General features: G+C 48.9%; 2 protein-coding genes across 7 annotated transcripts in view; one reads left to right on the top strand and one right to left on the bottom strand.

Moving 5' to 3' along the window:
• The window catches only part of SECISBP2 (SECIS binding protein 2), a 33,651-nt gene extending 22,770 nt beyond the window's left edge, over nt 1-10,881 (top strand). For all 3 annotated transcript variants that reach the window (XM_080915604.1, XM_080915603.1, XM_080915605.1), the window contains 7 exons: nt 1,690-1,856; nt 2,619-2,757; nt 4,315-4,471; nt 5,256-5,476; nt 7,560-7,714; nt 8,057-8,246; nt 8,711-10,881. In XM_080915604.1, the coding sequence (XP_080771730.1) occupies nt 1,690-1,856; nt 2,619-2,757; nt 4,315-4,471; nt 5,256-5,476; nt 7,560-7,714; nt 8,057-8,246; nt 8,711-8,814 (1,133 nt within the window). In that variant the 3' untranslated portion in view covers nt 8,815-10,881. The remainder of the gene's footprint in view (nt 1-1,689; nt 1,857-2,618; nt 2,758-4,314; nt 4,472-5,255; nt 5,477-7,559; nt 7,715-8,056; nt 8,247-8,710) is intronic.
• Nucleotides 10,882-11,017: 136 nt separating this feature from the next.
• SEMA4D (semaphorin 4D) overlaps nt 11,018-13,777 on the bottom strand; it is a 99,974-nt gene continuing 97,214 nt past the window's right edge. For all 4 annotated transcript variants that reach the window (XM_080915635.1, XM_080915637.1, XM_080915634.1 and 1 more), the window contains 2 exons: nt 12,493-12,590; nt 11,018-11,750 (listed from right to left, as the gene is read on the bottom strand). In XM_080915635.1, the coding sequence (XP_080771761.1) occupies nt 11,724-11,750; nt 12,493-12,590 (125 nt within the window). In that variant the 3' untranslated portion in view covers nt 11,018-11,723. The remainder of the gene's footprint in view (nt 11,751-12,492; nt 12,591-13,777) is intronic.

The raw sequence follows: 13,777 nt of genomic DNA, 5'->3' as shown, positions 1-13,777 counted from the left end.
GAGCTGTACCTCCTGTTCCACAGGCAGCAGGCAGAAAGAGACACTGCATCTGTCATGGACTTTTGAAACCTCAGGCCTGCCCCAGTGACATGTTCTTCAGAAAGGCCATACCTCCTAATCCTTCCTAAAGTTTTCTTTAGCTGGGGACCAAACATTCAAATATGTAAGTCTGTAGGAACCATTCTCATTCAGACTGCCACAGACACCACTCTGGACAGGGTAGAGTCAGTACAAATGGAACTCTTCTGTGCCAGGTCTGTAGATGTGCAAGTATATTGTTTGCACCTGCACGGAGGCCAGAAGAGGGTGGTAGATAGTCTCCGTCCCTCCGTTCTGTCCATTCCTTCTGCTCAGGGCTTCTCCCAGAACCTGGGCCTCTTCCCTTCTCATCTGGGCTGGAAACTATCAAGTCCCAGTCATCTCCTGAGCCTCTTAGAGCTGTGATTACAGGTGTGCATAGGATGTCTGGCTTGGTACACAGGTGCTGGGATCCTCATGACTACAGAGCAAGTCAAATGGTGAACTAACCTTCCAGCCCCTTTGGTTTGGGGATATGAAGTTTATATAAGTTCAATTTTTTTCATTTGCACAATTTGGAGGTCCAGATGAGGGCCTGGATTCAGTGGTGCTGTAGAATGAGGAGCAGCCTAGAAGTAGTGTCGCCTGTCTGCACAAGTTGTGTGCGTGATTCAGGGATTACATGAGTGAGATCGGGTGGACAAAACACTTGGTTTTTGTTTTGTTTTGTTTTTTTTTTTTATGATTTATTTATTGTATGTATGTGAGTACACTGTAGCTGTCTTCAGACACACCAGAAGAGAGCATCAGATCTCATTACAGATGGTTGTGAGCCACCATGTGGGTGATGGGATTTGAACTCAGTACCTCTGGAAGAGCAGACAGCTCTTAACCACTAAGCCATCTCTCCAGCCCAAACACTTGTTAATTTAACATGGCACTCCATACAGGAGTGGTCAAGACATGCTTAGACAAATTCTGAAAGGTCATAGAACAGGGTACTGGGCACATGGGGGTTTGTTGGTTATCATCCCTTTTCCTTTGGTATTTAGAAATCATAAAATCTATAGTAATCAAGAGAATTGACAGAAGCAGGAAGGGGCAAGAAGAGGGAATGGCGAGGAAAAAGATGAGAGAGCCGTGTTCAAAGGCTTTGAACATGAAGGGGTAGAGTACAGAGGGACCAGCAGTTGCCTTGAAATAGCAGTGTGGTGGGATGTGGGGTAGAGTGAGAAGTTCAGTAGTTATCACAGGTATTGATTGGAGGAATTGTTCCCAACTGCCCATGGTGGGATTCAGAGCATGGTTTTGTCCAGGAAAACTTAAGAACCAACTGAGTGTGACGGGATAAACAGTTTCCTAAGAGCCACTGGTAGTAAACACAAGACCAACCTCAAAATAGCCCAAATCAAGCAGTGTGGTCCTTGAAGTTTTAGACTGTACCAAGACACAGACTGACTGTGGCTAGAGGACAGACCTTCCCAAAGTGATTGTAAGCTAAGAGTAAATAAAGCAGCATTTGGGATCAATGGCTATGGGAAGGTGGTTTGGCAAAGGTCAGTAAGGGTGTGAATCGGAGAGTGCATGGGAGACTCCTCCAGATCCTCGGCCTTCTCTGAGCTGGCCAGGGCCTCCAGGCAGGGACCATATGGCATCTCCACTGTGTTGCAGTCGGAGCAGTGCCAGTCCTTTCCAAGGATGCCTCCTCGGGTGAGAGAGGTCGCCGCTCCACTCAGGTGAAGACTCCACACAACCCCCTGGACTCTAGTGCCCCCCTGATAAAGAAGGGGAAGCAGAGGGAGATACCTAAGGCCAAGAAGCCCACCTCACTGAAGAAGGTATGTAGACTGTTTTCGTGGAAGCAAGACACTAAATGACTGATGAGCTCTGCCTATTTGCCTGCTACTCTCAGCCCTTTTGTCTTTTCAATTCTTCTGGGGGATGAAACCAGGGCATTGCTTATGTAGGCAAGCATTCTACCACTGAGCTACAGCCCAGGCCCACACCTGTAGCTTGTATGGATTATATTACAAACTAATGTTGCACCAAATTTTGTCAGTTTTTTCTGGAAAATGATCCTTTACCCTCATAACAAGACAGTGAATGTGAGGCAAAGACAACGTCTTCTTGTCCTTGTGTGGCAGTACAGATACCCAGCCACGGGGGAGTTGTATTTTCCTTCTTCATATATGTGTGATGCTTCTCCCTGATGCTCTGCCAGCGACTCTGAAGGTTTCTCTGCAACCTGTTCACCAGTTGGCCCTACAGTGGGTGCTCTGTGTCCCTTTAAATGCCCGTGGTGGGTGACTCTTGTTCCACATAAATGGCCTCTGAGTCTTGTGCTTCCAGGGAGAACCATATGTTGCTCATGTCATATGTGGCATAGAGGGAGGGGCAAGCTATCCAGAGGCATGACGAGGTATGCTTGGTAAACTGAACTTGGACATTTCTTGGGCAGAAGAGGTTATCTTTTAGGTGTAAGTATGTAGGGTGTTTTAATTGTTTTTGTTCTGTTCTGGTTTGTTTTTTGTTTGTTTTTTTGTTTGGGTTTTTTTTTGTTTTTTTTTTTTTGTTTGTTTGTTTTGTTTTTGTTTTTTAAGATAATTTTGAAAGAACGACAAGAGAGAATGCAGCAGCGACTCCAAGAAAGTGCTGTGAGCCTGACGGTGGCCAATGGTGACTCACAGGATGTGGGGAGTGACACCAGTAACCAAACCCCCAGTCAGGACAACTCCACAGGTACCACTTTCTCTGAAAGAGTGTGTGTGCGCTCTCGAGTCTGAAATAATCTTTCAGGTGGGAGCTACTGTGAGAAGGGTGAGCTGTGGTAGAAACGGGACTCATGTGCTAACCCCACATGGACCTTGTGGTAAAGTACAAGTCTACATGGCACCTAGAGGATGTGGTTTCCACAACCTAGTATTTCAGACAGAGGAGCCCCTTCCCAAGGTTTGGTCTTGGAGTGATGCTGGAATTTCTAACCACAAAGCTATTTACCAAGTATGTCATAAAAATGAATGTGTATGGGTTTTTCAGAAAACTTTCTGTGGACTTGTATGTTCATAGAGTTGTAGATCGTGCAGATGTGTGTAGCTGAAGGACTTCAGCATGAGGGAACAGTCCAGTGACCCTCCCCAGGGGTCCTGCCCCAGCATGGTACCAACCATGGACTGTGGCCTCGACATAGTGCCACTGTGATGTGTGCTTCGATGACTCCACCTCCTTTTCTAGCCTGTGGAGCAGTGTACTGTTTTCAGAACTGTGTAGTATTGGGCGTAAGTGTGCCCAGTGTGGAAGGCAGCAGGGTGGCTGGTAGACATGAGTCTACCCTACAGTGTAGTTGGTGTCTCTAGGAAAACACAAGCACATCTGGACAGGCGTGCTGTTGCAGCCCCTGCCACATATCTCCAGGAGCTCTGCCATCCACAGCTGTGCAGATAAGCCTTCTCGGTGTTCCCACCCTTGTCCCGGGGTAATGTCTCTGAGCTTGCCACAACAGAGGAGTGTGTTCTTGAATTCTGTGTCTTGTGATGTTACCTTGCTTTCATTCTGGTGCTCTGTGGAAGTAACTGGTTGGAGATGCCAAGCTATTACTAACTCCCTCTGGTACATTACACGTGGCTAGCAGTCCAACACTCGAATATTTGTGTTGGTCGTGCTGGTTTTCTGTGTTGATTTGGTTTTTGTTGAGATTTTGTTTTTTGCTGAGGTTGCTAGCTTCAAACTGACAATAGCCTAGGCCTTCCTTGAGCCTGGCCATGGCAGTCCTCCTCCCTCAGCCTCCTATGTGCTACTAACCTAGGGTTTTTTGTTGTTTGAAGCAGGGTCTCACTTGTTGTCCTGTAGGCTAAAGTTCAGTATATAGACCAGTCAGCCCTGAACACAGAGATCACTGCCTCCGCTTTCTCAGTGCTGGGATTAAAAGTAGGTTCCACTGTGCTTAGCAACTAACCTTGCTTTTAAATTTTTCCTAATATGGTATTCTTTAGAGTTCAAATATAAAAGGTAGATTTTGGCACTGTACTGCAGATTTAATGGTAACTCTATATTTACCACAATGAAAATAAGTAAGGAGAGAGACATGGGAAGGGGAGGGAGCATTATGAAAGACCAGAAAGCCTCCCCAGCAGTCCCTTCGAGCCATTCTGCCTCCTCTAACGCTGTAGTGCTCTCTTTCTCCGGCTGTGCAAATTGGCTTGCTGGTGTGTCTCTGGCACCAAGACTCTACTCTGCATCCCTTCTCTGCGTGTAGAGCCCTGCAGAGATGCACAGTGATTTTTTTCCCTCTTTCTGAAGGTCCAGAGAAGACAGAAGAATCAGTGTCTTCTACACCTGTGGTTGAGGGTGAGTCAGAAGAGCCAGCTGGCACAGAGTTCCAGAGGGGACCAGAGGCTTGCCAGCCTACCCCTGACAGTGCCACCTTCCCCAAGATCCACAGCCGGAGGTTCCGGGAGTGAGTGAGCACTGGCTGCTAGGGCTCGGGTTGGGGCTGGCTCTGACTTCCTCCTGTTGGGGGCAACGTAGGCTGTAGTGTCTGGTGCGATGTGTTTTAATCCTGTGCTTGAAATCAACCAGGTAGCTAGTTATGCAGTGGGGATAGGATCCTGTTTCTGTGTGTATCTGCTGCTTTTGTGTACTACGGCTCTGTCCTGCGGGGAATGATTGAAGAGGTGTCCGTAGTCCATTTTTGAAGTTGGGATAGGGTGAGGTGGCAGTGGTAATAACTTGGTCCGCCAGTTTTAGTGTCACAGCAGTGTCTTTTCCCTCCATTTTTTTCACATTCCTCCCCTCCCTCCCTCCCTCCCTCCCTCCCTCCCTTCCTTCCTTCCTTCCTTCTTAATGTATTTTCCTTTTTGGAGACAGACTAACTTTGTAACTCAAGCTAGTCTTGGCCTTGAGCTCACTCTCCTGCTTCCTCGGCCTCTGAACACTGGAGTTACAGGTGTGGCCTTCCATACCTGGCTTCAATTATTTCCCCAAGGTATGAAGTAGTCAGCAGTGCTCATACCTCCTCATTCACAGGGCACCTCAGGACAGCCTGTCCAGGTGCCTGTGTTCAGAGCAGGGTGACACAGAGGAGAAGCCATGGGGCCTGCACAGGGTGTTGAAGGCAGGGCTTCCCATGGCATTCCTTCCTTGTGGTAGAGGGAGCTGCATGGTCCTGGTGAGTGCTGGTGTCTCTGCTGTGGCTTTTGTCTGATGCTGTCTGCATTCCCTGTCCCTGGGGTTCCTTTCAGCTATTGCAGCCAGATGCTTAGTAAAGAAGTAGATGCTTGTGTCACGGGTCTGCTCAAGGAACTGGTGCGCTTCCAAGACCGCATGTACCAGAAGGATCCCGTCAAGGCCAAGACAAAACGCCGGGTCGTGTTGGGGCTGAGGGAGGTCCTGAAACACCTGAAGCTCAGGAAGCTGAAGTGCATCATCATCTCTCCCAACTGTGAGAAGACACAGTCTAAAGGTGACAGACATCCCTGCAGCACACTGCAGCACACAGGCTATTGTGCCAGTGCCCAGTAGTCTGCCTCACAGTCATTGGCAGCTTGCTTTCAGTTTTAACAGAGAAGTCATTTCTAGTGTGCTACCAACTGAGTCCAACCTAACACTAACCTAACCCCCTGACCAAGCACCTTCCTCTGACGACAGGGTTGGGGGAGCCTGCTGTCCAAGCTGTAGCTCTAGAGCCCAGTGAGGTTGCTAGAGATCTCGAAGGGGCTTTAGCCCTGGTGGCAGAGCTGTTCAGTCTGTGGTTAACTCCTCTGCTCCCTCATTGCTAACGTGGGTTTCTCACAGTACTCCAGCAGGTGGCCTGGCCTGGAAGAAGGCTGTGTGCAAAGTGATAGTGAACTTATCTGCCCTCTCTTCGTGACTCAGGGAGGACTTGCCTGTCCAATTAGAACTGCACTGAGGGGAACATCTTGGGACAGGAGCCATCTCCCTCCCCTATTCTACTCTCCTGTGTGTAACCTTTAACTCAGCCTAAGTCACACTTTGAGGAAACAGGTCCAGATCTTGGCACTGAGTCCTGGGCCATGATCTCCAGTTGCCATTTTACATCCCAAACCTAGAGGTTTCTTCATGGGCCTGAGGCACCCAGGCCTTGGAGCAGCAACAGCTAGACTCTCTCAGCAGCTTGCCTCTGCTGGTCCTGTGCTACTCCACCATTAACACCAGCCAGAAAACATGGCAGGGATCTAATGACCTACCAGGCTCTCTGTGTGTCTGGTAGTGCTGCATGGTAGAGATGAAACTGTTAAGTGGTTACACAAGGCTTGCTTATGGAAAAAGGAAGCCTGGGCTCCCTGCCCTCTAGAAACCTGAGCATTTGACCCTTAAGACAAAAGACCTTGGAATATTTCCTCCCATAGCTCCAAGTAAATGGTTTGGCTACCACTGCCTGGTACATTTTTAGTTTTTTAACAGCTCTACTTCCCAGTAGAGCCAAGTCATGTGCCCCCTGGGATGCTTTTTCTTCTGCTTATGAGGCAGGTTTGGCTGTTAGCACTACTTCTCAGCCCTTCCTCGTGCTGCTGTCCATACGTGTAGCATGGTCCGTGCATGTCTAACCCTGCCTTGTTGGGGGGCTGTTAGGAGAGCTGGGTGTCTCTGACTGTGCTTCACTGGTTTGCTGAGGTGAAGGCTGGAGAGCAGTGGAGGTATGGGAGGGAGTCTGGGAGCCCAGGAGCACACTTGGAACTGTCCAGGTAGAACTAACTGCATAGGGCAGTGTGTACAGCACATTTCCTTTTCCCTTCCCTGCCTCACACTGTCTAGTAGGAAGCTTTTTAAAGTTCAAGATTAATGTAGAGTGAACATTTGATCTCTTTAGATCATCCTGTGCCAAGAGCAAGGGTCAGGGGTTTAAGGTCAATGTGCAGTTGACATTTAGTCCCTTTTGTTAAATGTGTGAAAGAGCAGGGGTCAAGGTGTTCTGCTCCTTAGCATGTTGATGGTATTCTGAAAATTGTTCGTGAGCTTTGTAAGTTTATTCCTGTGGTCTCCTGTTTCTGAGGCAAATAGGTGATTGGTTCATTCCTTCTGGCTATTGTTGGAGCACAGAGGTGTGTGCTCCAGTACCCTGACTCCTCTGCTGAGAGTCATCCTCAGGTGCTGTGGGCTCCCAGTGACCAAGTGTGTCACCTGTGCAAGGTACTCCTTCAACATTTCCCTGTGTTGTTCTTGCTGGTACCTCAGGGAAGCAGGCCCAAGGCAGGAAAGAACAAGGACCCAGTGGGGTGGGCACCCTAGGATATCTGAGCCTCTACTGTTCATTCTGTAGGTGGGGACTTAGCATTTGTCTTTTAAGATGTTGGGGATGATACAGAGCTGATGTGTGAAGCAGTCAGTCAGTGGCCTGTTAGAGCGGTGCTGACTCTTCATTTTCCCTCAGCACAGTGGGAATTGTGCGCCTCGTATTTTGGAGGCTTGTGTGCTTACAAAATTGATTTTTCCTGGTAGAACTGGGTATGGGCAGTTGACCTTATTGTGATTTTAAGTGGGCTATGTTGCATCAACCTGTGTCCCATGGACCTGTATTTGACCAGGTGGGCTGGACGACACACTGCACACCATCATCGATTGCGCCTGTGAGCAGAACATCCCCTTTGTGTTTGCACTCAACCGAAAGGCATTGGGGCGGAGTCTGAATAAAGCAGTTCCTGTCAGCATTGTAGGGATCTTCAGCTATGATGGGGCCCAGGTGAGTTGGGCCCCCAGCCTCTTAGCTCCTTATCCATGGGAAGAAGTTGAGGTCACGGCCTATGATGTAAACTTACCAACAAGCAGGCCATAGCCTCTTTTAGGTTCACCCTAAGGAGAATTTATCCCAAAGCAGAACCTTCTCAAAAAGCAGCTGCCTTTGTTCCCATAATAGCACCGAGTAAAGGTCCTAAATTTGACTCTAGGTTTATTGCCAATAGAGAGGCGCCATAGGCCTTAACATTTGGTCAGCGCCCTCATCTGGCAGCAGAGACCCTACAACCTGTGTTACCTCTGCCTTGCTGTAGAGGTACGTTCTACAATGTGCTCTCTTGTTCTCAAGGACCAGTTCCACAAGATGGTTGAGCTGACCATGGCAGCCCGTCAGGCATACAAGACCATGTTGGATACGATGCGGCAGGAGCAGGCAGGAGAACCTGAGCCTCAGACCCCTCCCAGCCCACCCATGCAGGGTCCCATCCAATCCACTGAAGAAGGCACCCTAGCTTCCACTGGGGAAGAACCACATTACAGTGAGTGCTCTGGGGTGGGGATCTTGGGAAAGTAGGAGAGCAGCATGGCACTGGTGCCTTAAGACGAACTGCAGTAGGCCATGCCAGGTCCAGATAGGACCGAGGCTATCACACTTGCCCTTCGCTTCTGAGATCTTAATCAGCAGGTGTCATAAGCTGCAAGTTACCATTGATGGTCTTAGACTTTGAGCCAAGTGTGAACAGAGGCAGCTTACAGGCACCTATACCTAAGACCAACTTGGGAGGGCAAGGGAATTCTCTCAGGTCCATTGTCCACTGAGATATGCTCTTTGGGGACTGTGATTGATGCTGGTCATTAGGGGAGAGCCAGTCTAGCCGATGGGGAGAGTGAATAGAGCTGACCAGGGACCTGAGGAGAGGGACCATCTATCTGTAGCTCATTTCTGCCTCTGAAGTTTTGTGACCCATTAGTGTCTGTCACTTGGGCTCTTTTCCTGTTTCAGTTGAGATTTGGAGAAGGCACCTGGAAGCATACAGTCAGCGTGCCCTGGAGCTGGAAAACTCACTGGAAACATCAACCTCTCAGATGATGAACTTGAATCTATAAGAGGAGTTCTTGCCTGTGTGTCTATGTCTTGGGTAAGGATGGGGGAGGCAGGAAAAAAAGATTTCCTTCTCAGTTCTTTATTGACCTGATGTTTATGTGACTGTTGAGTTGGAAATTCACTGGCCTAAGAGCAAAGGAAGCACCAGGTGTAGAACTGTGAGTCCATGAGATTCAGACACACTTGTGTAAGGAGATGGACACTCAGATGCTCCCCTGGGCACCTGGTGTAAGAGCCCCGTGATTCAGCTTTGGTTCTCTGCACACTGGACCTGGAAAATGCTGGAGAATGTGGGCCTGGGTACTGGGGCTGCTTAGGAACCACTATGACAGTGCCACTGAACCAAGTTTGGAGATGGTGGAACAGGAGCTGTGCTCCAGGGAACTGTAGAGGGCCCGTCCCTAGGGATAGAGCCCTGCCTCTTTGTGCTGCCAAGGATTTGCTAAGATAAGCCTCAGAAAAAATTAGTTTCTAACATGACTTTTTGACATAAATTAATGCTTTTAGTTTTTATTTTCCAAAGAAGCAGTATATATTAAGTTTGTATTTCAGTTTGGTCTACAGATCTTTCTAATGAATGTCTTAAGAGAACAGAGCTTGTGTATTTTCCTGCAAGCAAGAGGGCTTATTTGTTTTGAATAAAGAGTGATTAATTTCATCTCAGACTATTGTGGTCTTAGGTGAGTGGTATCAAATTTACTGGTTGTTATACTGGAGTTCCTTTCTGAGTTGTTCCTCTGCTGTACTGCTGTGGTCTGACAGGCCCAGTCACCATGCCCAGCTCCACAGCCAGGACTATTGGATCCCTAGACCTTTGCATCTCTTTTTCCCATGTCAGGAATGGTTTTTACTGTCTGTCTGCCAAGCAAATGTGTGCTGGCTCTGGGAACTCTGTGACTGAATTCATCTGCACTCAACATAGACTCTGAGTGAGTGAGAGGCCTGTGCTGAGAAGAGAAAGTGGAAGACTGGGTCAGAAATGGCTGCCGAGTAACAAATGCAGAGCTTGTGGCCAGCTCTCACCCCTTGTTGACTGTGTCAGCCAGGGAACTGGTTTTGGTGGAGTAGGTCAGCAGGACAGCTTTTCTTTTTTCCCATTCATGTCAGTAGGCCACAAGTTGATTATAGTTAGTTTAGAAATAGATTATTTGAGGGGAAAAAGGCTCTGGAATTAATTCATAGGGGTCTTTAAAAAAACAAAACCAAAAAACCCCTGTCAGCTGTATTCAGCAGCTAGAATTTTGAAATTTGATAGGACCCCCCCCAAAAAAAATAACCCTAAAAACTGGTCTGAAATGTCTGATTTGAGGGCTTCCTGCCCTGAGATTCCTCATCTGTGGCACATGTCTGCTAATCTGGGCTTCTGGCCCACGCAGGAACCCTTGGGTGGGCTTCTGAGTTCTCATTCTGCCTCTAGAAGTCCTTTCTGTTTGACCTCATGGGTCTCCTTCTGGAGTGTCCTGGTTGTGCCATCACTGTTGGCACTCTGGTGGAGGCCAGTGCTGCAGGTGGAGTCGGCTAAGTCTCCCTTGGCCACCACTGTGCCAGGAACAGTGGGGTCACAGGAATGGGCACCAGACTAAACACAAGTACAGGTGCCCACTCTTGTTGCAGCTGAAAAGGGAATCTTACTAAACACACTTTCTGCCTGAGCATCCTCTGCCACCTCAGTGCATGTTTCTTTGTGTCATAGACATGTTCTGACAGGTCCAGTCTTCATGGAAGATACAGGAAGCATTGACAAGGCAAGGGGCTTGGCAGATTGTTGTGGTTGAAGCCATAACCAGTAGAAGTAGTGTACAAGAACATTCTGTTACAGGGTGTGATGGTGTTGCAAGCATGGTTAGTGTGCATCAGCCCGATGGGTAAGCGGGTGCCAGGCAGTGTTTAGACAGGACAGTACACATGACCATCAGGGTGTCTCTGCCTAGGAAGGACCAGCTAACCACACACCTGGAAGCTTACCTGATTGATTTGTCCCAGAAAAAAAGGAACAGTGAGCAGGCTGAGCAAGGCAGTGTCTCTAGGTAAAATAGAAGGGCGTGGCTTTGTTATGGACAGAGTTTTAGGTTTTATGATTGACAAGAAGAGACATGTCTGCCAAGATTAAAGGCTGAGCAGGTCTTGGGCCACACTTCTCCAGGGCACACACACCCACAAGCTTCAAAGATTAACTGTAATATAAAGACCTAAAGACATGCTAACTCAGCACTGGAAAACAGTTTAATATGGCACCAGAAGGTTTGCATAATTGGCCTGTTTGGCTTTTCTACCTCTGAAGCGGAGCGCTGACAGGGTACCGGGTGGGAAATATTGTGCTTTGGAAAACAGCCTTGTGTTCTGAGATCAGCAAAGAGCAACTTCCTCATCGTCACTAAAGGTTTAAGGCAAAGTATTCTCACAAGGCATCTCACCTCTATCCCAGTGTGGGCCCTGGAACAACCTGTTTACTAGGTGGCCACATCTGCAGACATAGAGCTACAGAACCAGAGGGAAGATTAGCTGTGCTGGTCCTGGGGGAGGAGCAGGAGTGCAGTGAGAGCAGGAGCAGGAGTGCCTGGGGAGAATGAAGGGCGGCTCCATTGGGTTAGCCTTCACAAGCTGCTTTGTCTTCTGTTTGGGTGGGGAGCCTCCTAAACAGCTCAGCTGCCTGTTTCTGCCAGGCCGACTGATCTTTCTGCTACATAAGAAGCTAATGTCAAAAGGTCTTGCTCTCTGTCTCAGGCCTACTGGGGTTCAGGCCTAGAGATTCCCAGCCTCTAGGAAGGGACACTCAGGCTGTGGCAAATGGCTGTGTGGAGCCAGCCAAGACACAATAGCGCGGTGCTGTAGGTGCTGTGCTTTCACCACGTATGTCTGCAGCTGGTGTCAACAAGGTCACTTGGGATCTGCTGAGAGCTGCCTCAGGTGGCTAGAAGGTATCCTTGCTGCAGCTTTCCTAAAAAACAAGAACAAATACCAGGTAGTTTTTGAGTTCTTGGCCTTCCCTGCTCTGGGGTGAGATGGTGGGGGCCCCAATCCCCAGGGCTTAAAGTATGCAAGTGGTTTTTCCAAGGACTCTTGAGACAAAAGCAGCACTGTGTGCTCTCTCGCTTTAAACAGTGCTCTGTGAGTCAATGCTCCTGCCTCCACAAAGGAGCTATGGGCAATGACTGGGATGATTGGCATCTCCTAGTGTCAAAGACGACCTTGGAGGGGAGATGTGCATAGGCTCTGATGAGAGGACTAGTGACACTTAGAACTCCCTGCTTGTGTGTGGCAGCTCAGCCCAGGGTAAACCCTAGCCAAAGGGCAACATGGTGACTTGGGCCTGTGAGGGTACCCTTCCTGAGGAAGCCTTCTCTTCCACAAGCTTATAGGTAGTGACAATCCCACCTCGCCCTAGTCTTCAGCAGCGGCTAGTCTGCTCTCATGGAAGCAGTGAGTTCCAGGAGACCTGCACAGGGGCTGGGGCAGCCTTGGCACCTAGAAAAAAGCTACTGGCCTGTGCATGACCTAAAATGTGTTCTGGTCTACTCTTACTCCGTTTTCGTATCCTTGAGCCCGCTAGCCTCGCTAGCAGCCAGAGTTCCCACAGGGCAATAGAGAAGCAGAACTTGTCTGTAGGCTGAGAGGAAGTCGGGAGCCCACTGGCAAAATAGTGGTTACCTGCAAAAGCTCCCTGGTGGCCAGGTACGTACCCATGCCTTCCTCCAGCCCTGCATCAGCCGGTCATGCTCTCCGGCCACAGCGCGCCACGCAGCAAGCTCCTGGCTCCACTTCTCCTGCTGCAGTGCCTCTGGGGGACAAGCAGAGTCAAGGTCACAGCTTTGCAGCCCCCAGGTTGCTATTGGTACACACTGTGCATCATGATCACACCATAGGCTGAGTGGGCTCCAGTGGACCTGGCCTCACGGCTCATTGTCATTTCCTAGATGGCAGAAGCCATATTCCCATAGCTGTGCTAGGTGACTTTGCTGGTAAGCCTTTAGGTCTTTCAATAAAAGCAGGCACTGAAGCTCAAAATCAGTATAGCTCTTACCAAACTTGGTAGGATTTTAGGAAGCCAACAAGGCTATGGGTTTGGGGGCTGGGGGAGATTCCCTCACCTCTCATTCTCCATGGTCCCCTAAGTGTGTGTTCTCTTGGATTCTGAAAACGAACCCAACAGCATGCAAGGATGAGATGCATCATGTCCTTAAGCTTCTGCTTATGCCAATGTCAGAAATAGTCCTATGAACATGAGCCCATCCAGTGTGAAGGCCCCAGTTCATTCAGAGTACAATGGCAGCCCCTACTTAAAACTCAGACCTTCGAGCCAAAGGGAGAGGGGAAAAGTCAGGTCTTCCCAGTGATCCTTGGGAACCCTGCACACTGATTTTAATAGCACATGTGAGCAGGGTGGGCCCCTGCCAACTAACAGAATCATTTCCCCCTGTGCAAGGTAACTTTGTAGCAGTTGGCTAGTGCTGTCTAACTCCTGTTGAGAATTTGAAAGCCATGGGCCCCTTCTAGTAACTGGTTCATCCTGATGGCCAAGTATTGGGCCATTGCTCAGATGTGGACGGTGAGTTTTCTCTAGAACCCACTAAAGGGCAGTGGAGGGATATTTTATTGTATGTGTAAAACCATGAAGAGTGCTAGAGAGAGCTGCAGGGGACCTGGAAAGTAGAAAGCTGTGAGACACAGCTACTGTCCCAAGACAACTTCACAGCAAGGCCTGTGGTATACATCACTGAGTCCTCTAGATAAGGGGAGTGAGGAGTAACATGTTCATGTGTGTATGGCTTAAAAGACTGCCCAACCAGTGACAACCCTCCCTCTGCCCTGACAACAAAAGGTCTCTGGGTTGGGTACACAGCAGACAGGTTCAGCAGACATTCATCATCGAAGGAGGAATCTTTACCCTCTTTCAATCCAACTAAGCTTTGCTGTGCCCTGTTGGTTATCCTAAGTCTGGGCTGCTGCTAGGTTTCCCAGCTCTTC

The sequence above is a fragment of the Micromys minutus genome, assembly GCF_963924665.1.
Source record: "Micromys minutus genome assembly, chromosome: 1".
Lineage (NCBI taxonomy): Eukaryota > Metazoa > Chordata > Mammalia > Rodentia > Muridae > Micromys > Micromys minutus.
Note: the sequence above shows the minus strand (reverse complement) of the source record. Positions and strands in the feature narration are given on the sequence as shown.